This window comes from Fundulus heteroclitus, chromosome 4 (genome assembly GCF_011125445.2).
Source record: "Fundulus heteroclitus isolate FHET01 chromosome 4, MU-UCD_Fhet_4.1, whole genome shotgun sequence".
NCBI classification, from domain to species: domain Eukaryota; kingdom Metazoa; phylum Chordata; class Actinopteri; order Cyprinodontiformes; family Fundulidae; genus Fundulus; species Fundulus heteroclitus.
Genome location: NC_046364.1, coordinates 1106240 through 1127110, shown reverse-complemented (window position 1 = coordinate 1127110; position 20871 = coordinate 1106240). Strand labels below are relative to the sequence as shown.

Below are 20871 nucleotides of genomic sequence, written 5' to 3'. Positions count from 1 at the left end.
GGGAGGAACGGGTCACCTCCTGCAGACGTTGGTGTTTACCTGCAGAGTCATGAGATGTTCTGGTGTTTTCTGCTCAGTGAAGGCGCATCAAGGTCAGAAAAGCCTGTTTCATCCTTCCTGCAGAGAACGTTCTCCCTGACGTCACGCAAACCGTCGGCCTCACATCGTCCCCTGCAGCGTGACGCCCTCACAGGGCCGCAGGAGGCGCTTCAGGCATCAAGGGCTGCGGTTCTGGAGCTGTGATTGGAATAAATCAGCTTTGATTGATGTGAGGAAGGGAAAAGCTCAAGTGTCGAGGCTTGTTTACGACGTCCAGCTGTTCAGGAGGCTGCTGAGTCCCAGAAGAAGCCTCAGTCTGGGCCTCAGCCCGCCGGAACATTTAAAGGTACCAGTCAGCACGACTTCAGTCTTCAGATCTGTCATGGTGGAAGGTTTATGGATCAGAACACGAGCCGCCGGCCTCGGCACCGACTGGATTGGACCTGCAGGACTCAGTTTACTGGTTAAAACCAAAGCATCAGAAAATAAAGGAGAGGCCGACTCTAAAAAGCTTCATTTTTTAAACCAAAGGTCCAGCTGAGCGGGTCAGCCACAGAACCAAAGTCCGAACAGAACCGGGGAACCGAAGCTTCTCCTCTGGGAGCCGAGCGTTCGGACCCAGCGGATCATTTCTGCAGCCGCCTCGGGTCACTGAAGCCCGGTTCTTTTTAAAGATTCTCTCAGAAACCAGAAAAGGAGCATTTAGCTGCAGAATTACAGAATAAGCGCCTCGTCTGGATTTATGCGCTGAGAGACGAACCGTCCTGGTTGGACTGGCACCGCCTCATGGTACCAGTGACCCGGGAGAACTGTCAGAACCGTTCCTGTTCCTGGAGTTATTGCTGCTGTTAACGTCATTAACACCAGAACCGCAGACTTTTAAAAAAAGGACTAAAACATTTATTTTTAGCAGAACTTACGAGTTCTAACCTTACACAATAACGCTGCTGCACTATTTACAAATTGATGTTTTCATCTGCCTGATAATCTCACTTATAGCACTTTGAGGTTTTCTTTTTAAATGTGAAGTGCATTACAAATAAAATGTATTATGTTAAACTCTAATTAATAAATGTTCCTTTAATTGTCAGCTTTGTGGGCTTCGGGAGTCACCGGCTCTTCTGCTTGGCGATGGAGACCCGGATCTTTGACCTGGATCTTTGACCCGATTCAGCTCCTACACCAGGAGAAGCTCCAGCAGGAGTAAAAATCAATGTTTTTACATCATCTACATCAGAAAGACAACAATAAACCCAAAATGTGACTTTATTCACTTTATTTATTATTACAAATGACAGAACAAAACCTGTGAGTCTGTATTAACGACCGCAGAAGGCTCAGCTTCACTTCGCAGGTTATCGTAAAGTTAATTGAATATTTCTTAATCCAGAAAATTCTGCTTTAGAAAATACAGCGTGGCTCAAAGGTTTAGCTGCTTCTCTTCCCAAAAATATTCCTTTGTGTCAGTTTTACACCAAAACATGAACAATCAGGGTTAAAATGCTCGTAAAGCTGAAACAAAGCCGTTTATTTGCTGTAAACAGGAAACCAGTAAGTTTAGTACCACAAAAAACCCCAGACAGAGAAACGCCGGCAGAATCAAAGTCATACAAATATTCACTAAAAATATGTACAGAGTACCAACAACATGTCAGGGCGTATAAAAACCAAAAAGCAGGAAGCACGTCCTCCTTGGCAGACAAACGGGTCAATCCAGGCGTGGAGGGGAACTAAAGGAGCGCCGCGCCACCAGGGGGCGCTACAGCCCCACACTTTGGACCTGAAGGAGCTGCTCCGTTTTTAATTTAAACACTAATTCTCATTTCAATTTAATTTTCAGCATTGTTCTGATCTTAGGCGTAAAACTACAAAAAAGTTTCTAAAGTGCTTAAAGGAAACTAATCTGACAAAAGATAAAAACCAACAAAACAATGAAAATACTCCTTATCTACCACAACAACTCATTCAACTCTTTCTCGGGGTCATTTCTCGGCTTAATGAAGGGAAGTTGGTGTGCAGAGCCTCAGTATCTGGGCACCTTGGTGTAATCCTCCGTCTGGATGTTTCTACACATGCAGACGGACAGAACCATCCCCAGCAGCTGAAAACACAAGAAAAACAGGATTAAATCACAGGATTAAATCACAGACATGTGACGGTTTTATGCACCATTTTTATCAGAAACGCCTTCTGAAAGATTCATCAGACCTGCTGCTTCCTGCTGGAACTATGCTGCTGGATATCACAGCGACCCGTACAGAAATATGTAGATTTAAGATCCAAACTCCAGAGTTTTCTACTCAGATTTCCATTAATTTTTAGTCAGCTGTTCTGGAGTTTTATTATCTTAACATTAACATTTAGTTTTGAGAGAATAAATTATTTTACAGCAAATTAAAGGGGAAAACAGATTACAGCCACAGTTTGGTTTATTCTAACGGATTTTATAAATGCAATAAAGTTCCTGAGTTAAAGCAAACAGGGCAGATTTCTAGCTGCTGCTGATCCATGAATAATGCAGTTTACAACAATGCAGATGAGTTCTTGGTGGTTTAAGCAGTTCAGGGTCAAATCGGGTCGCTGATGTTTCCATACAATCTGCTGCAGATGCAGAACTTTAACAGGTTCTGTGCGGTTCTGGTGGCCTCAGCCGCGTACCTCGATAAAAGCCACTGCGACGCAGATCCCCAGCACCACGGCCATGTTGGTGACGATCCAGTTCTCCACGCTTTCAGAACATCCCTAAAGCAGAACACAGGCGGGGGGGAATCAGTGAGGGAGTCAGCCGGGTCGCGGCACACGGCTCAGAGTACTGAAAGATGCTCGGTACCGCGAGGTAAACGGGCCAACTGGTCGTCGGAGCCTCGCAGAACCCGCTTTCGCGCTGCTTGTCCGGATCGAGGGAGGCGTCGTGGCAGGAGCAGGGGTACAGAACCCCGGAGCTGTTCTGGATCACCGTGTTGGTGTTCCAGTCCGCAGAGTTGTTCCAGCCGCAGCATTTCATCTGCGTCAGGAGAATCAAAGCTCATCAACAGGTTTCACCCGATCGGCCTCCATATAAACAACGACGGCTCGTTAAGTAATTAAGATCCAATTAAGGAACAATGTTCTGCCATTTGTTAGAACAAAATTACATTTTAAAAACGACCAATTAACAAAATGCATGAAATATCGTTAATAGCGTCTGTCGCTGATAATTAAAAAAGGTTCACGGTTTCCAGGTCGGTCCGTCTGGGACTGTTTGGATCAGAACTCACCTTCTGCTGGATGTGGTCCCAGGCCGTCTCCGTGCTCGACTCGTTGCCGGAGTAATCCTCCAGAACCTTAACCACGATCTTGGACATCTCGGTGTTCAGCTGAAAGACAACAGGAAGTTAGAAACGGACCAGAACCAGCTGCAGACTGTCACCCTGCAGGTCTTTGGTACCGACGGATGAGATTTTAACAAAATCATTTTCTATTATTTATCTCCAAAATAAAACTGAAAGTTCTGAAAATAACCTTCAGTCACGTTTTAGCTGAAACCATTTCATTCTGAATTTATTTTCTTATTCTTTTATTTCTACCCAAACAAATTTGGTTGGTTTGTTTTTTTAATTGTAACTCATTATATCGCTTTATTCAGCTTGTATCCTGTTTTTTATTTCTGCATTGTCTGTATAAGAAATTACTGTTATTTAATATTACTTTACATTTCATTTACATATTTATTAATTTTTTATTTGTGAAGATTTTTTATTTGTTTTATTTAATTTACTTTATTTGAATAAATGTATTTATTTTTATATTTTTTTTCTTTTTATTTGTGTATTGTTTTATTGAATAGTAATTAAAATGTATTTATTTTCCTGATTAAAGATTAAATTATCCTGGATATTATTAAAGTCAGATTCACAACAACGTCATCTCAAGGACAAAAAAAAGTCCATTTAATCTGAGATAAACATAATAAAACAACTATTAATAAAACAGATTTTATGTATTTAAATTATTATTTATTTTTATTTTTTTAACCAGTGTGAAAAACACACAGCAGACACGAAACGTCCAACTGAAACGTCTCGGTCTAAACAGCAGGGGGCGCCCAAGCATCGTCAGCTCATTGCGTCATGTGATCACCGACCAATCAGGCTCTAGCCACAACCTGCCAGATGAAATCAACATTTCCGGGAAGAGAAAGTAAAACTTCTAGATCTGCAACCTGCAGTTTATAAAATGGCTCCTAGTGCCTTCGGCTAAAAGAAGAAAGAACCAAATTATCTGTTTAATGGAATAATTGCAACAACATTAAAAGTAATTTTTCTTTAGATCTATATTTCTTGTCATAAAGCTGGAAACTAAACTTTTACACAAAAAAGAACATCCCAACTTTAGCTAAAACATCCTGTTTTAGCTAAAGTTCTATTTTAAAACACATAAACAGAATTAAAATTACAATAAATCTTCTAGATATTTATCCAAAGTTTAAAATGAGCGAGGAGGAAGTGACATCACTCACCTCGTCCTTCTTGAAGTAGATAAGAGCGCCAGCTGCGATCTGAGCCAGCAGGATCAGAAGGATGCAGGTGAAGTACTGAGGAAGAGGAGGAAGACGACTGTCAGACAACAAACCGCTAACTCTTTGATCCAGAACCCGGTTTAAAGGCTAAAAAAGGCGCCGGCATCGGGTTCCACTCTTTCCAGTCAAACTGTTCTGCTTTTCCAGCCTGAATCCTGATGGACCCAAAGCTCAGGGTGTGAGGAGATAATCTGCAGACTCACCAGGCCCAGCAGGCAGCGGATCTCATAGATGGCTCCGATGCAGCCGACGAAGCCCATGAGCGTGGCGAAGGCTCCGACGGCGATCAGGGTGTAGCAGCCCGCCTTCACCGACGGGAAGTTATCTGAGGAGCAGCAGAGATGTTAGGAACCAGGAGCACAGGAGAGAACCGGACCAGCAGCGGTTCTGCTCCACTAATCAAACCTCTGGCTTTTCTTCCTGTTTGTGTTTTCAATCGTTTCTGAAGATGATTTCCAGGATTATCGGCCCAGAAACCAGATGATGGATCGTGTTTCTTCTGTTTAGCTAAGGTTGGGTTATGGAGATAATCAGTGAGAGACGCTTTTCCAACAACCTGGAAAACTTTGAGTGGCCAAAACACTTCTAACGGTTCCAGGTCACCGGACCCCGAGGACTGGGACTGAGAACATCTGATCTATAGAATCACACTCAGCTAATTTTTCAGCAAAGACAAATGGTTTGACCTAAGCAGGGACCCTTAGCTGACAGAAACCTTCATTTGTTCTTTAAGAGAAAGATCAGAGTGAGAAAAGCAGCTGCAGCTTTCATACACATCAGATTCTCCAGGCCCAGTATCACTTCTGTTAGAGAAATGATACTGAGATTTATTTTTATAAAGGATCACTTCAGGATTCCAGTCCTAACGCCTTCAAAACGAGCCGTTTTTTTGTGTTTACATCAACAGAAAACTTCACATCTGGGAACCCATTTGTTAAAAGTTGAGCCCACCAAGAACATGTTGGGAACCAAAGTCTAATGGACCAAGTTAGGAGCTTTGGGGAACTCCAAATCTTAAATTAATTCATGATTTAAAATGGCAAAACTCTCCTTTTCTGCGCTGGTTCTTTCAAACAGCTTCTAATATAAATAATTAGAACCCGTTTATAACAGGAAAACTAGAAAATAAACAAACTGGAATCTGCACGAACCCTTTTTAAACCAGAAAGCGTCACAGAGGAACCGTGACACGACGCTCCAGCGGCTCACTGATCCACGGCGGACGTCACGGTTCCACCCATAACTGCTGCTCTGCATAAAACCATCAATACGCCTTATTTATGAGCAGGCACAGCGCCGGGCAGCCCCGCTGCGCGCCGTCTGCGCGGTATGACCGCATCCCTGAGGTCGGGCCCCGGCGCCGGCCCGCGGTGATGCGGAGTGGGCCGAGGGATGAGCGAGGCGGTGATGTGATGCATGCTGATGGCGGACGGAGCAGAAAGGACCCAGTGTGAGACGGAGGACACCTGCTGAGCGGACAAACGTCCTCAGTGACGCCGGCTGCTCTGTTCCCTCTCCGTTACACTCGCTCAGTGTTCGTCTCTATCACTCTGCATGGAGTCGCCTCAGAGCCTCTGTGTCCCGCTGACACTGCCGTCTCTTTCACGCCATCCCTTCCACAGTCCCGCTCTGATAAACTCCACAGCCCTTCATTCACACAAGAGCTCGGCTATTTCAGGCCCATTTTAGACCTCAAACCCTGATAAACGAAAACTGCGTTTCCTCCGCCGCTCCAGAACCTCTTTTAGACCCGCAGACCTCCTCAGACTGATAGCACCTCTATAGTTATGCTGCTATAGGCTTAGGCTGCTGGAGGACATCAGGGTCTATTTCTCTCTCTCTGCTGAGTTCTCCTACTGCTCTCCAATCTGCATTGTTTGTTGTTATTTCAGCTTTTAGCTTTTTGTTCTCTGTCATTTTTCTCTTCATAGAAGGTACACCTGGTCTGGCGTTCTGTTAGCTGTGACATCATCAGGGGAGGCAGATCATCCACTATTACCATCTAACATAGAAAGTACTCCTGGGTCAATGTGAGCTTCTGAGCTTTCTGTGTCTCTGCTCTGTCTTCTCTAACATAGAAAGTACTCCTGGGTCAATGTGAGCTTCTGAGCTTTCTGTGTCTCTGCTCTGTCTTCTCTAAGCCCCAGTGGGTGGAGGCAGATGAGCGTTCACACTGAGCCTGGTTCTGCTGGAGGTTCTCCTCCCTGTTAAAGGGGAGTTTTCCTCTCCACTGTCGCTTCATGCATGCTGAGTATGAGGGATTGCTGCAAAGCCATCAACAATGCAGACGACTGTCCACTGTGGCTCTACGCTCTTTCAGGAGGAGTGAATGCTGCTTGGAGAGACTTGATGCAACCTGCTGGGTTTCCTTAGAGAGGAAACTTTCTCACCAGCCTGGAGGATCTGATGGAGTCTGACTCTGGAAAGAACCTTGAGATGATATGATGTTAATTGATGTTATATAAATAAAATTTAATTGAAGGTTGATCGCTGCATTTCTTTCTAATTATCACAACCAAGGACTGCATCAATCGTGATGCAGCTAAAAGTCCCTGAGACGTTAACATTCCATCTTCTGGTAAAATAAATGTTATTAATGCCTCATGAGACTTAACCAACAGAGAAAGCTGGTTCTACTGGTTCCCAGAACATGAAAGACATTTTCACAGCAACGGGTTCCCCAAGCTGACAGAAAACCTGATCGGACACTCACTGAGGAAGACGATGAAGCTCTGATTGTCCAGGAGGAGCCAGAGTCCGAAGCCCATGATGGTGACCCCGAACAGCTGGACACAGAAGACAGAAACAGAGTCAGACTCACCTTTGGTTCAGAAAACGTGGACCGGATCAGATCGGGGTAAAAACGTGGACTGTGTTTTTTTTCCCATCCCTGCTGGTAGCAGTAAAACAACACGGTTAAGTCAGACCTCAGGTTTTATTGGTTTATTTAACAGCGGGATTCTAACTACAAACCCTGCAGAACCTTTTATCTTAACATGAACAGCAAAGATGTCCAATCAGGACTTGATGTTTCCAGACCCTAAAGACGCTGCTGAGGAGCTCACAGGTTCACAGGTGGAGGATGGAGTCGCCATGGTAACCTGGCAACAAACACCTGGAATGAGCGGCGTCCAAGTTGGAGGCGACTGAAGCTGAAATCTAACCAGAAAATGTATTTTTATGCTAAAACAGCCACATGTTCTGGTTCTAAAGACAAGAACACGGCTCACAAATTCTCACGCTGACGGTCTGAAGGACAGAAAAAGTATTCACACCCTTAAAATGGACTGAATTTATTCAGAGCCACCTTAACCCAGTCCTGTTCACTAACATCACACAACAACTTGGGCTGGAGTGCGTTGCCCAAGGGAACATCAGCTCGTGGCAGGGGGAACCAGAAAATCATCGTCTGTCTGCAGGAAAACTTTATTCTCTGCCAACCTCAAAATGTTATCAGTTTAAACCGTACAGACCCAGTTTCAGGGACCACAGCGCCTCTAGTGGTGCGGCATGGGAATTACACCAGGTTCAAGCCGCGTAAACGGAGATCGTAATTAGAACGTTGTTAACAGAAAGAAAACTAAAGTCTAATTTTCAGCGGATCCTCGTCGTGTAAACTGGACCTAAATCACTGGATTTTTTTGAGTGGTATCAAAGTAAAGGGGCTAAATACAAACGTACACTTTTCAAGTTTTTACTAGTAATTTTATGTTTTAAACTGTTATTTTTGTTCCACGTTACAGTCATGCAGTAAAAACCTAACAGAACACAATGAAGAAAAATGGAAAGAAAAAACTTCTGTTATTTCCTCCTGCAAACAGTTTAAAACGCAGCAACATTTGCCTTCAGTCGTCTCTGGTGCTCAGAGTCAGGCAGCAGAAATACTCACGAAGAAGATGAGGTTGAAGAGGAAGAGGAAGTACTTGCTGACGGTCAGGCAGCCTTTCCCCATCGTGTTTTATCTGCAGACATGAGACCAAGAGAGAAACACAGGTTTCCGTCAGGCGAGAAGAATAAACTGGGCTGGAGGATCATGGTCAGAACCGGGGGGCGGGGGTCCAGAAAACTGGACTTTAGGGAGAGATTTAACCATTAATCAGTAAAGCCACCTATTTAAACTTGCTTTTCTGTATATTTATGTGTTTTTAAATTGTTTTGTAAAGTGTCCAAATATAAGTTTGATGTATTCTTATTATTATTATTATAAACCCGACCTAAACTAGTGAACATGAAAAGACATGACGAATCAGGAGAAAAGCTGCAGAACACGGTCAGAACGGCGGAACCAGAACCCTTTGGAGGATTATGCCGGTCGCCTTGGAAGGAGATTAGACAGAGAAGGAGGGATGTGATTAAAAACGAAGGGAAAACGTTCGGGTTGGGCACAAGCTGCAACGTTTCCACGCCGAGGTCGGTCCAACGTCTGAGGAGGTTCTGAGAGGAAAGTTCTGATCGGTGGGTTCTGGGGGGCACCGACAGGAAAAAAGACGGACGGAGGACACGTGTCCTTTCAGGAAGAGACACGGAGACAAACGACAGATTTATTAAAGTTTGACCCAAGTTCCTCTTTAAAACATCTTCAGCACGGCTTTAGTTTAAAATAGCAGAAATACAGAAAACTGATTATTCTCTCTGTCTGAGAATCAGAATAAACGCTTCCTGTTGCAAGCTGAGCTAAAGTTGAGTTAAAAATAGTCTAAAATTTCCCATTTCTTTAAAATCAGCCAATCTGTTCTGCAACGAGTCAAATAAATAAGGAAATATTAATTAGTATCTAAAATATCTTTAAAACAGCCGCGATCAGGCTGAGAAATTTCTGTTTAAGTATTTTAAAAACAAAAACTCCTGATTATCTTCAGGAGCTTAATGTTTTCTAGTCCATCAGAGGCAGAAACGTGTTTAATGTCACCGTTTGTTTAACATCTCTAGAGTGAGTGCAGAACGTGAGCTCACGTAGAAACCACCGCAAACATGCGGCTCCACTGGTTTATTATGGAAACGCTCCCGTTAAAACCAGCGACGCGTGTTTTCCAGGTTGGCTGCTGCAGGCGATCCGTTTAGACCGGCCTGAAAACGAGCCAGCATCCATTTACACGACTGATTGTGCAAAATCCAACCCGTCCTGAACGCACCACGGTGACGTCCTTTACTGTCCGATAAATCCATGGAAATCTGGAGGCCCTGCAGCCGACCCAGTTTCACTGTAAATGGGTTACTGGACCGTTCAGGAAGGGGGGGGGGGGGTATCATGGAGTAAAACCAGAACAAAGCGGGTTTGGACCCAGAACAAAGACTCAAACAGCTTTAAACCTTTGGCTCTCCAGAATAATTCACTTTTTATTTGATGGAACTACAGACCATAATCTGCTTTAACTTTCTGAGTCCATCAGACGGGATTTAGTCACTTCCTGCACTGTGGGCATGAAATATAAATATAATATGTATAAAGCTAACAATTAAAATTGTTTATTGTTTTCTTTTAAATATAATTGGGTCAGAAGTTGGTGAAAATAGTCAATCTCCTGAAAGTTACAAAGAAAGTTACAAAAAAAAATTAATTCTGAGCTCCTCAAAGCTACTTTACAGGAAGTAAAATAATCAGATAATAAACAGATAAGATTTTTCGGTTAGATTTTGTTTGGGGGAATATAAAAAACATCAAGAATCTGATAATAATGGAGCTTAATGAACCTTTTAATGAGACACCAGCTCAGACCCGTGACCCGTTTTCTCCTCTATGTTTTAGTTCAGGCTTTAACTGGAAATGATTCAAACTGAATAAAGATTTCTACGAGGATCTTAAAAACTAGAGATGCACCGATTCGATAAATTGGGCCGATATCGAGGTCCGATATTAATATTGCTGCTATGTCCGATAACCGATATTTACCAATGTGTGTGTATAAATAAATTTTGTACTGACTGAAAACTATTTTTAAACTAATGTTTTATTGTTAGTTATAGTCTAGACTTACATGCTGCTTTTTGTTTTCGTCTTTCAACACGTGAAAAACGCTGACATCGCATTTCAGCTTCATTTAAAAAACCCACAATCCACATGACCGACTCCCTCCCCTCCTCCTGAAACGCTACATGGAAATAAACATCCGTTGTTAATATTAGTCCAGTTTTACTTATCGGACCGATACCAATAAGTTAAAAATTGACTAACATTGGCCAGTACCGATGTCGTGCATTCCTATTAAAAACATTTACAAGTGAAACTTAAAATTAGTGTTGCGCCGATGCCATTTTTTGGCCCCGATACCGATACCATTACTTTGAAATTTATGTGTGTGTGTATATATGAAAAACAGCATTCTACTTGGATGTAAAATAATGCTATCATGGCTTTGTCAAGCTGCTACCTTATTAAAGCAGGAAAACAGACTAATACAAAGTGAATCCACTAGAACTAGTGAGTGTCGGGAGAGAAAAGGCTGCGTTCAAGTGACATACAAACATCAAAATGGTATCTGTGACCTATTTGTTGGTACTCGCCGATACCGATACCACCATTTTAGTGCGGTATCGGCGCCCCGGCCGATACTGGTATCGGTGCAATACTACTTAAAATCAGTCACATGACTTCATGAGATGCACCGAGGAACTGGATCAGGAACTGGATCACGACCAGAATCAGACGATTTTTTAGCTTGGCTGACCAGAACCGGCGCCCAGCGCTTCAGAAACAACCAAATCTGACCTTTTGCCGCTATGAGCCCGCTCTTCGGTGTGGAAGCTGCGACCGCATGAAGAAGTTAAAGTTGAAGAAGCACAAACAGGTAACAAGAATGGAGCGGTTCTGAGTAACTGGGTCGATATCAGCATTATATTTTAGAAAAACCACAGATAGCTTATCAGTGCAGAACGCGAGTTTAGACTAAAACTTTTAATCAGAGGTGGGTAGAGTATTTTAACTGGAGTAAAAGTAGAATGCCGTAAAACTACTTCTAAAAGTACCTTGTGAGTAAATGTAACTAGTTACTACCCACCTCTGCTTTTAATCAACTAATTTCTTTAAGAAAACAGCTTTAAAATCTTCATTTATTTCCTGAATAAGACCGAAATGTCTCTGTTCTGATTGTTGTTTAACGCTCTGACATTTCACTCTTCCTCCTGTGAGAATTGAGGAAGAAGAGCAGCGGTCCGGCCTCCACAGCTGATTATGTCGCCTTCCAACAGAACCAGAACCTAGAGCTCCAGCTTTAGGTTCTGGTTCTGTTGGCAAAGCTCCAGTGGTTTAAGAAAACGACAGAGATTCTGCAGCTGGGGACAGGAAAGCAGAAGTGGTCCAAACTGCAGCTGGGAATGGACACGAGGTTCTGGTTAAATCTTTAGTCAGCGGTTCTGGAATCTGTGATGTTTAAACTAAAACCAGCAGAGACCTAAAAACAGCTTCAGGCCAACAACCAGCAGATAAAGTGAAGCCCAGAGTCCACTGTGAGGAGGACGAACCCGGTTCTGACCCAGTTCACACAGGAGCTGGAACTGGGTCACCTGTCGGCTCTGATCTGGAAGCATGAGATACTTTTACAGCCTGAAAACACTGGAACACAACAGCTAGACTGAGGTGACACGTCCACGAGACGGGTCAGAACCAGAACAATCAGCAAACAGCAGGCATGAGTCTGGACCTCTGATAGAAACATCACAGATCCTCAGTTTTATCGCAACAAAACCGATTTAACAGAGAAGAGCAACAGTTATTGTTCTGATACCAAACACGGTCCCGACCCACTGCAGTCAGCCATGTTCTGGGTTCTGAAACAGGGAGAGGTTAGGCTGTGTCCGGGCTGAGCAGAACTTTCCACCGTTTTTGTGGTTCTGCTCTTAGCAGATTTTAGCTGGTCATCGGTCAGGCAGAACCGGCAGTCAGCTGATCCAACTGCTCGGTTCTTCAGCTGCAGCGGTACCTTAACGCCTGTAGGTGGCGCTCCTGTACCTTCCACCAGGTGAGCCACAGCTACTTCATATAACAACAACTTCCCTACTTTCTACAGCATCGCATTGACCTATAGAAACTCAGGGGCACGGAAAACGTTACTGGTTTTAAAAACGGGACTCTATCAGAGCCGGGCCCGGGTCGGCGACCGGTATCGGGTCCAGACAGAACATATGTTCACCATAAAATCAGGTCAATGAAGAACTTTCCTCAGTGATAAACAACAGAAGCAGGGCAGGTTTGCTCTTGGTTCTGGTTCTGCCAGCTTCAGTCTGGCTCCAACAGAACTCCTCTGTTTAGCTGTGAAGCTGATTTGCACCGTAGGAGAGCGGAAGGTCAACAGGGAAGTTCAGACCTACAGAACCCGTTCTTTGGGGTTCTGTAGGTCCTTCTGTCTCCGTCAAGCTAATATCAAACCAGCTACCGTTAGCTTGCGTCATCCGGGAGGTTTACTGCTTCACTGCTGCAGATCAGAAGCTTTATGGACCTTTTTACGTTGCTCTCAGACATCGGTGTTGTAGCGTTAGCTTGTAGTGCTAGCTTGTAGCTTAGCATGCAATGTTAGCTTGTAGCTCAGCATGTAGCATTAGCCTATAGTGCTAGCTTGTAGCTTAGCGTGCGATGTTAGCATGTAGCTTAGCTAGTACCGTTAGCTTGTAGCTTAGCTTGTACCGTTAGCTGGTACCGTTAGCTTGTAGCATCATTTAGCTTTTCTTTTCTCGTCCGTCTGCCTCACAAGGAAAGTTCCACCCAACGTCGCCTCTGTGTTCATCTTGTCGATAAGGAGATTCTCGTGTTTTTCTGCTGAACTCGACATGTTAGCAGAGTTTAATCTCGCAGCAGCAGGTCATAGCTGAGCTGCGTGGCTGCAGGGAGGCTGAGAGTCTCCGTTGCTGCACTGCAGGCCACGATTAGAGCAAACGTTTATTGGTCTGTTTCTAAATGATTGTCTTTAAACAATTCATGTCTGTAGAAGATATGAAAATCTGTTGACGTAAATGTGACGTATTTCTGCGTTGGTGAGCGGTGGAAATACGTCTGGAAGCTAAACTGTCGGAGCTCCTGATAAAATCTGTTCTAAAAAATAAATGCTCAAAATTGTTACTTACTCAGTAACATTTCAGCTGTAATTAGAACAAGTTCATCCTGGGCGCTCAGAAGACGTATAAAACTGCTTGTTTAGTATTTTTGTAGTTTAGCAAAGACAGAAGTTCTTCTTCTTCTGTGTTTTTTAAGGAGAATTTGATAACTGTACATGTCAGAGTGGTTCTATTCTGAATAAAGCCAGGAGCATAAAAACTCACATTATGATGGGATTAATAAACGGTACAATCCGATAATCTAAAGCGATCGTGAAATTTTGTGCATGTAAACAGCTATTTAGAAAACTAATCCAGTTTGATGCGTCACCGTCACCAAACTCTGAGACACTGGAGGTTTGATGGAAAACAAGGAGGTGAGTTTTTACAGGAGAAAAGATCTTCGATCTGATTGTGTTTTAAAGTCAAAACTGACATTCCAGAAGATTAAAATCTGCAGAGAAACTTAATTTTCTTCCTCTAACTCCCAGCTGAGCGTTAAATTCTGCTGCTTTACTCCACTTCTACTGGAGTCAGCAGAACAGATTCTGCTCCAGAGCTGCAGGACGTCTGGAGTAAATCTGGAAACCCAGAGAAACTTCTACAACAAACAGAAACAAAACCGACGTCTGTTTCCTGTTTCTGATCAGCCGCTCAGTGCTGCACGATCACACAAACCCACAGACGAGTCCAATCAGCACGCCTTCATCTGAGCTCCTCCTCCAGCGGTGCCAGGCGCCTGCAGCATGACGCCACCCAGACTGAAGCTGCAGAGATAGCATCAGCTTTCACCTGCAGCCAGGCTGACAACAGCCTGCCTCCACGTCACGTGGGGCTGAAAACCGGTTTGCTCAAAGGCCCTTAGGGGATTCAGAGGAACCGGCAACTGTTGTTCGCTGCTTCATGGAGCAGAATCCAGTTTGGAACAGATCAGACGGCCGTGATCCCAGAAAGATCCTGCCGAGCCGGGCCGATGATGGGACAGTCCAATAAAACCAGAACCAGCTTCAGAACCAGAACTAAAACAGCGTCTGTCTTCATTCAGTGACAGAAAGGTTCTGAACAGTAGAACTGTGGTGCTGGAGGGGGGGCAGAGGGGCCCGGGGCCCATCTGATCCGGTCATGAAATCTCACACAAGTAATGATGCAGTTCTTCAGAACCGAGTTCTGTACAGTCGGCTCAAACAGTTCTGAAGAAGTTCTGTGAAGAGGCCAAGCAGCTCCAGCTCCAAGTCGAGCAGGAAGTGACCTCATGAGGGGAGAAGCTGCAGAAGAAGAAGCTGCAGAAGAAGAAGCTGCAGAAGAAGAAGCTGCAGAAGAAGAAGCTGCAGAGAAACGACTCTGGTTCTGTCCTCAGCATCAGAGGCAAAGACGTCTCTGCCGTCCAGGAAGTCAGACTTTAAAAGTTCACCACCAGTTTATGGAGGAGAAGAAGAGCTTCTAGAGTTTCTATGTCTGCAAAGACCAGAGAGACAAAGACAGGAAGACTGGAAGGACGAGAAGAAACCGGAGAAAGACGAGAGACAGATGGACCGAGGACAGACGGGTGGACTTGTCGCCTGGAGAACGTCCAGAACCTTTTGGATCCTGAGGGTCCATTCGGTCCGGCCGGGTCTGGCAGCAGAACACGGGGACCAGGTCACCGGTCGCTGCGGGGAATCGTACCGCAGCAACAATCAGCTGTTGTTCCCAGGAACAGCTCCAGCTCTCTGGGAGACGGACAAAGAGGCGTTCTACTTCCTTCCTTTGACCCGAACAGAACACCTGCGCTGAGGAGCGGTTCTCCACGCCCCGTTCCCACCAGAACACGGAGAACCTCCTCCGTCCTCAGGCCCGGCTCGGCGGGACACAAAAGCAGCTTTCAGGTCCGACTGCCTGCTGCAACAAAGGAGGAAACCCGACACCCGCGCTCCACGGAACCAGGAACCCAGACCGGGTTCTACGCCTGGATCCAGTTCAAGATGTACGATGAAAACGTGGCAGAAACGTCACAAACAGTCGTAACATCTAATAAACTGAGAATTTAGACGCATTTTATTTATTTGACACCAACAACAGAATAACGTTCGTTCTGTTTTGGTTGAAGCGGCTCCGTGATGTCCGATGACCGGTTCTACCAGAACCCGCCTCGCAGCGCGTGACGTCATGGCGACGGATGACGTCACGTTTGTTGTTTGAAAAGAACATTTGCAAGTGAACACAGAAAGTTCTGGTGTCACTGATTACCGTCTGAAAGGCGTCTTTGTGGACCTCCTAAATAAAATTGAAGTGAACTGAAATGAGAATGATTTGGGTTGATTACCCCGTATGTTCCTAACAGAGCACTTCGCTCTCAGACTGCAGGTCTGCTGGTGGTTCCTAGAGTCTCTAAAAGTAGAATGGGAGGCAGATCCTTTAGCTATCAGGCTCCTCTCCTGTGGAACCAACTCCCAGTTTTGGTCCGTGAGGCAGACACCCTGTCTACTTTTAAGACTAGGCTTAAAACTTTTCTTTTTGACAAAAATTATAACTAGTGACTCATGTTACTCTCAGCTACCTTTATAGTTTTACTGCTATAGACTTAGGTTACTGGAGTATATCAGGATCTAATTTTCTCACTATATTGAGTTCTACTGTTCTTCAATTATGCATTATGTGTTGTCATTTCTGCTTTAACTTTCTGTTCTCTCTCTTTTCTCTTCATAGTAGGTACACCTGGTCTGGCGTTCTGTTAACTTTGACATCATCCAGAGAAGACGGCTCACCTGCTATTACCATCTAATGTAGAACAGATTACTAGATCAATGTGTGCTTCTGTGCTTTTTTGTTTCTCTTGTTGTGTCTCTGCTCTGTCTTCTGTAACCCCAGTCGGTCGAGGCAGATGACCGTTCATACTGAGCCCGGTTCTGCCGGAGGTTTTTTTTCCCGTTAATGGGTGGTTTTTCTTCCCACTGTCGCTTCATGCTTGCTCAGTATGAGGGATTGCAGCAAAGCCATGTACAATGCAGATGACTCTCCCTGTGGCTCTATGGTTCCCCAGGAGTGAATGCTGCTTGTCGGGACTTTGATGCAATCAACTGGTTTCCTTATATAGGAAATTTTTGACCAATCTGTATAATCTGACCCAATCTGTATAATATGATTGAACTTGACTTTGTAAAGTGCCTTGAGATGACATGTTTCATGATTTGGCGCTATATAAATAAAATTGAATTGAATTGAATTGATTTTTACAGCGAATGTCTTACTTATAGCTCCTTTAATGAAAAGAAAACAGAGTTTAACTGTAAAAAATACAGTAGAACTAATAGAATTATTACAGTAAATTCATCATAAAATTACAGTAAAACTGTAAATAAATTACAGTAACCTGACTGTAAATTTTACAGTAACTAGCTGGCAACCCTGCTGCCAGTAATTTACTGTAAATTCTACAGTATTTTTCTTACAGTGTGGACTCCTCTGCTGCAGAGCGACTGGAGAACTGGACCTTGAGCGGCTCGGTTAATGTTTACAGGGCTGAGACCCGGTTTGGATGGCATCAGAACTTTGACCGGACCGGCCTTTGGTTTCAGACGGGTTTAAGACCAGGAACTGAGCTGGTTTAGGACTTTTAGCCCGGTTCTGGACCTGGATCTGGGCTACGGTGCCAGAGCATTTTGGAACCACATATTATTATGCGTTGGCGCTGTTCTTGGACCTCCGTCTCACAGACGGGTCCAGTTCTGTCAGCGGGGCTGACATAAACCCAGATGTTCTGAAGTCCCTGACGTCCTCCATGGACCAGAGGAGGAGCTTCAGACTACCTGCAGGGACATTCCTGCAAACGGGACGAGCAGGTTGAGAGCTGGGCGCGTCTCAGAACCCATCTGAGCGTGAGTCAACAGAACCGGCTGCAGCGCAGCGACTCGTCAGCCTGAAGGAACCAGCGCCGGTTCTCCTGGAGGAGCAAACGTTCCAGCTTTAGGTCAGACCTCCATCCAGAGGTCCAGCAGCAGCTCCAGGATGAATTATTGACACGCCATGACCCACATCCCCACCAGAACCACCGCCCGCTGGAATAAAACCGGGTCAGGGCGGCACCAGGCAGAGATCGAAGCGCTGCGCTGGCTTCAGGCCCCAACATCGACACCCCCCCCCCCCCCCCCGCTGCCCCCCCCACATTCTCTGACGTCACCGCGTGACTCAGAAGACCAGCAGAAGGTTACAGAACCACGTCAAACCCAAACGCTCCCAGAGATGAACGCCATCAGACATTTCTAAACTTAGACTTAGAAAACTTTATTTAATCACAGTAAATTTCAGGATTAAGAAGCAGCAGCGATTAGGGCTGAATGATTTTGGAAAATAATCTAATTGCGATTTTTTTTTCTTAATATTGCGATTTAATGCGATTTTTTTTCTTTTACAGTTTAATTCATCATGTCTTTTTAAACATATACAAACAACAAATCAATTTTTTTCTTTGCTGTGCAGATTAGTTGCATCTAAACTCAGAGCAGTAATGATTGCGTTCTGCCTACAATATATTTCAACCAAAATTGCAACTTTGACTTTTCTCTGCGTTAACCACAAGCAACAAAAATGGCCTCTAAGTAAAGATGTTTGAAAACAACGACTAATAATGTTTCTATTAATCAGAATATTGTTCAAGAGAACAGCTTTTAGTTGATTTGGACATCTATCCTTGTTGAACATAAAGTGCAACCAACAAGCAAGTCTATGTATTAAACTGATTGACCAGAACTTAATGCTATGTATGATTAGATTATGTCTGCAACTGTCTTCCCTTCCATGTGGAGGCAAACCCACTTTAAGCATTTTACCGACACCTAATGGACGTGTCTGATTCACTAATAGCCAAAAATTGCAGACTCTGCTATTTGGAAATTGCGTTTTTTTAATTATATTGAAAAAGCGATTAATTGTTCAGCCCTAGCAGCGATTTATTTATTTATTGAAATGTAACCCATGCAGGGGAATTAAGAGTCCCTTTGTGGCTTCAGCAGTTCTAGCAGTTTAACGGTTTAACGGTTAAACGTACAGAACATAAAACTTCTGGTCCTAGAAGCCGCCGTCAAACGTTTGCTGATGACATTTTGCTGTATTTGCACGTCGTAACGTAAAAATCGAGCTCCTCCTTGACGTGCGTGACGTGCGTAGCGTCCAGAAACGGTTAGATGTGGTTCTGGAAAAGACGCAGAGAGGTCCAGACTCCCGGGTGTCTCTCCCTCATGAAAAGCGAAAAACTCGCAGCTCTACCAAACATTTAAACACGGTTCCTTAGAAGAACCTGAGCTGAGAAGGAGATCTCAGAACACGGACCGTAGAACCAGAACAGAATCACCGGTTTTAACTGCAGAGACGCGTCAGAACCTTCTGCTGGTTCTTCATGAGCGACCTTCAGGTCCAGTTTCCACAGAACCAGGGGGGGAGATCTACTGGGAGTGAATGGGAGAGTGGGCGTGTCTCTCGCTGCACCCTGGGCTCTGATTGGACAGAAAACAGGAAGCAGTGAGCTGGAAGGAGACGGACACACCTACGATTGGATGGAGAAACTGGACCTGTGGAGAGGCAACTATGGCCACGAACGGAGGTTAAACCCAAAAGGTTCTGAATATTTTACCGGGTCAGAACCGTCGTCACGCTATAAGCTGAACTTTCTGGGAGTTAAATCTAAAAAAGATCCTCAAACTTAAACTTTGAGGAAAAAGTGGAGCAGCGACCGAAATGGTAACTGGTTCTGGTCGGGTAAAGTCCAACTTCTGTTTGATGGTTCTGATGGAATGGATGGCTGTGATGAGGAGGTCCAAACAGGACTGGGTTCACTTCGTTTCTCACCTAAATCTATTTTCAGTTTTTGCTGCTTTGATTCAGACGTATTAGAAGTTAGAGATGTTTGCTGTGAAGGTTCCTGATCAGAACCAGGGACCCCCATCCTGGGTTCTGGGTCACAGAACCACCTCTAAACTGGGTCCGACTCCGATCAGCAGGGAACACTCCTAGGGGCACTCCTCAGGGACTACTTTCTGTGGCGGAGGAAACCACCTCCTCACCTTGAACATGTTTAACATGTTTGGTTCTTCTGGAGTCTGGAGACAGAACCTGAAACCTTTTGGACCTCCTGCTGTCTGGAGAACCGCCTCTGAGACACCAGGAGGCAGAACCAGGTCCCAGAAACCCAGCAGAATGGATCAGAACTCATTTCACAGTGAAAGGTTCTGATGAGGAGTCAGCAGCTCCACCCTCAGTTTCATGTTGGATCCTGTTGACCCACAAACCAGAACCTCTCCGGGCTAAACCAGAACCAGAACAACCGGGACGTGATGGCAGATCAGTCTCCAGTCTGGGCCAAAGTCCAACAGACTCCGCCAGATTGGACTTTGGATTCGGTTTCAGTTTGACCAGAACTTTGCTCACGTCGCAGCAAATTAACTGGACCTCAGCAGAACTTTGAGAAGTTTTCAGATGAAACTCTGAGAGAAACCCGGTCCTCCCCTACAGCCAGACGCGGACCCGAACCGATCAGAACCGACCTGTCCGCTCCAGCCTTGATCGCTGATCGATCCGAACCTGATCTCTGAACCGAGCAGCCACGTTCACGGGACGCACGGAACCGATCTGAACCCCCATCCCCGTGGGTCGCTCACCTGTTGTCCTGCGTGGCGGTGCGGAGAGAAGCGGGTTCTGTGCGGGGTTCTGTGCGGGGTTCTGCGCGGTTCTGACCCGTGGATCCCAGGAGCAGCGAGGCGGCGGCAGCGTGCGCTCAGACTGAGGCAGCAGGCGGACTGGCAGGTAGGAACCCCCTTCCGGTGTGCTGCCCCCGTGTGGCGCAGGGAGGAACTGCAGGAGCGTCCTCAGCCTGCCAGGCGCTCCTAAAACACAATATTATCATTTTAGTCACTAAATGTGGATCACTCATGTTTGGTGAGGACATTTTAATCATCTCTGTCTTTTTAACGTTTAAGTTCAACATTGATCGACAATATTTTTTATAAACGTACTAGAAAACACAGTTAAAAGTGGGCTTTTGGTTAATAACTGATCATTTAGCTGCATTTATAACACATCACTGGGATGTAAGTAATGAGGAAAATTTTACAATAATAGTTAGGATGTGAAAATGTTAAAAGTAGAAACAGTTTCAGAACTGATCTCATAAAATAAAGCTGGGATAATGTTTATAATACACAAGATGTGAATGAGGCATACAAAGCATTTCTACCTAGTTATTAATAAACACTGTCCAACAAAAATGGGGAATAATCAAA

General features: G+C 44.7%; 1 protein-coding gene across 1 annotated transcript; it reads right to left on the bottom strand.

The window, feature by feature from the left end:
- Nucleotides 1–1289: 1289 nt before the first annotated feature.
- Nucleotides 1290–20399, bottom strand: LOC105938805 (CD82 antigen). Its single transcript, XM_012880705.3, has 9 exons — nt 20251–20399; nt 8487–8559; nt 7311–7383; nt 4801–4922; nt 4538–4612; nt 3297–3395; nt 2870–3043; nt 2698–2781; nt 1290–2140 (listed from the first exon to the last, which is right to left on the bottom strand). Exons 2-9 carry the CDS (start codon nt 8547–8549, stop codon nt 2063–2065), a joined length of 768 nt encoding a protein of 255 aa, XP_012736159.2. The 5' UTR covers nt 8550–8559; nt 20251–20399; the 3' UTR covers nt 1290–2062.
- Between the last annotated feature and the right edge of the window lie 472 nt (nt 20400–20871).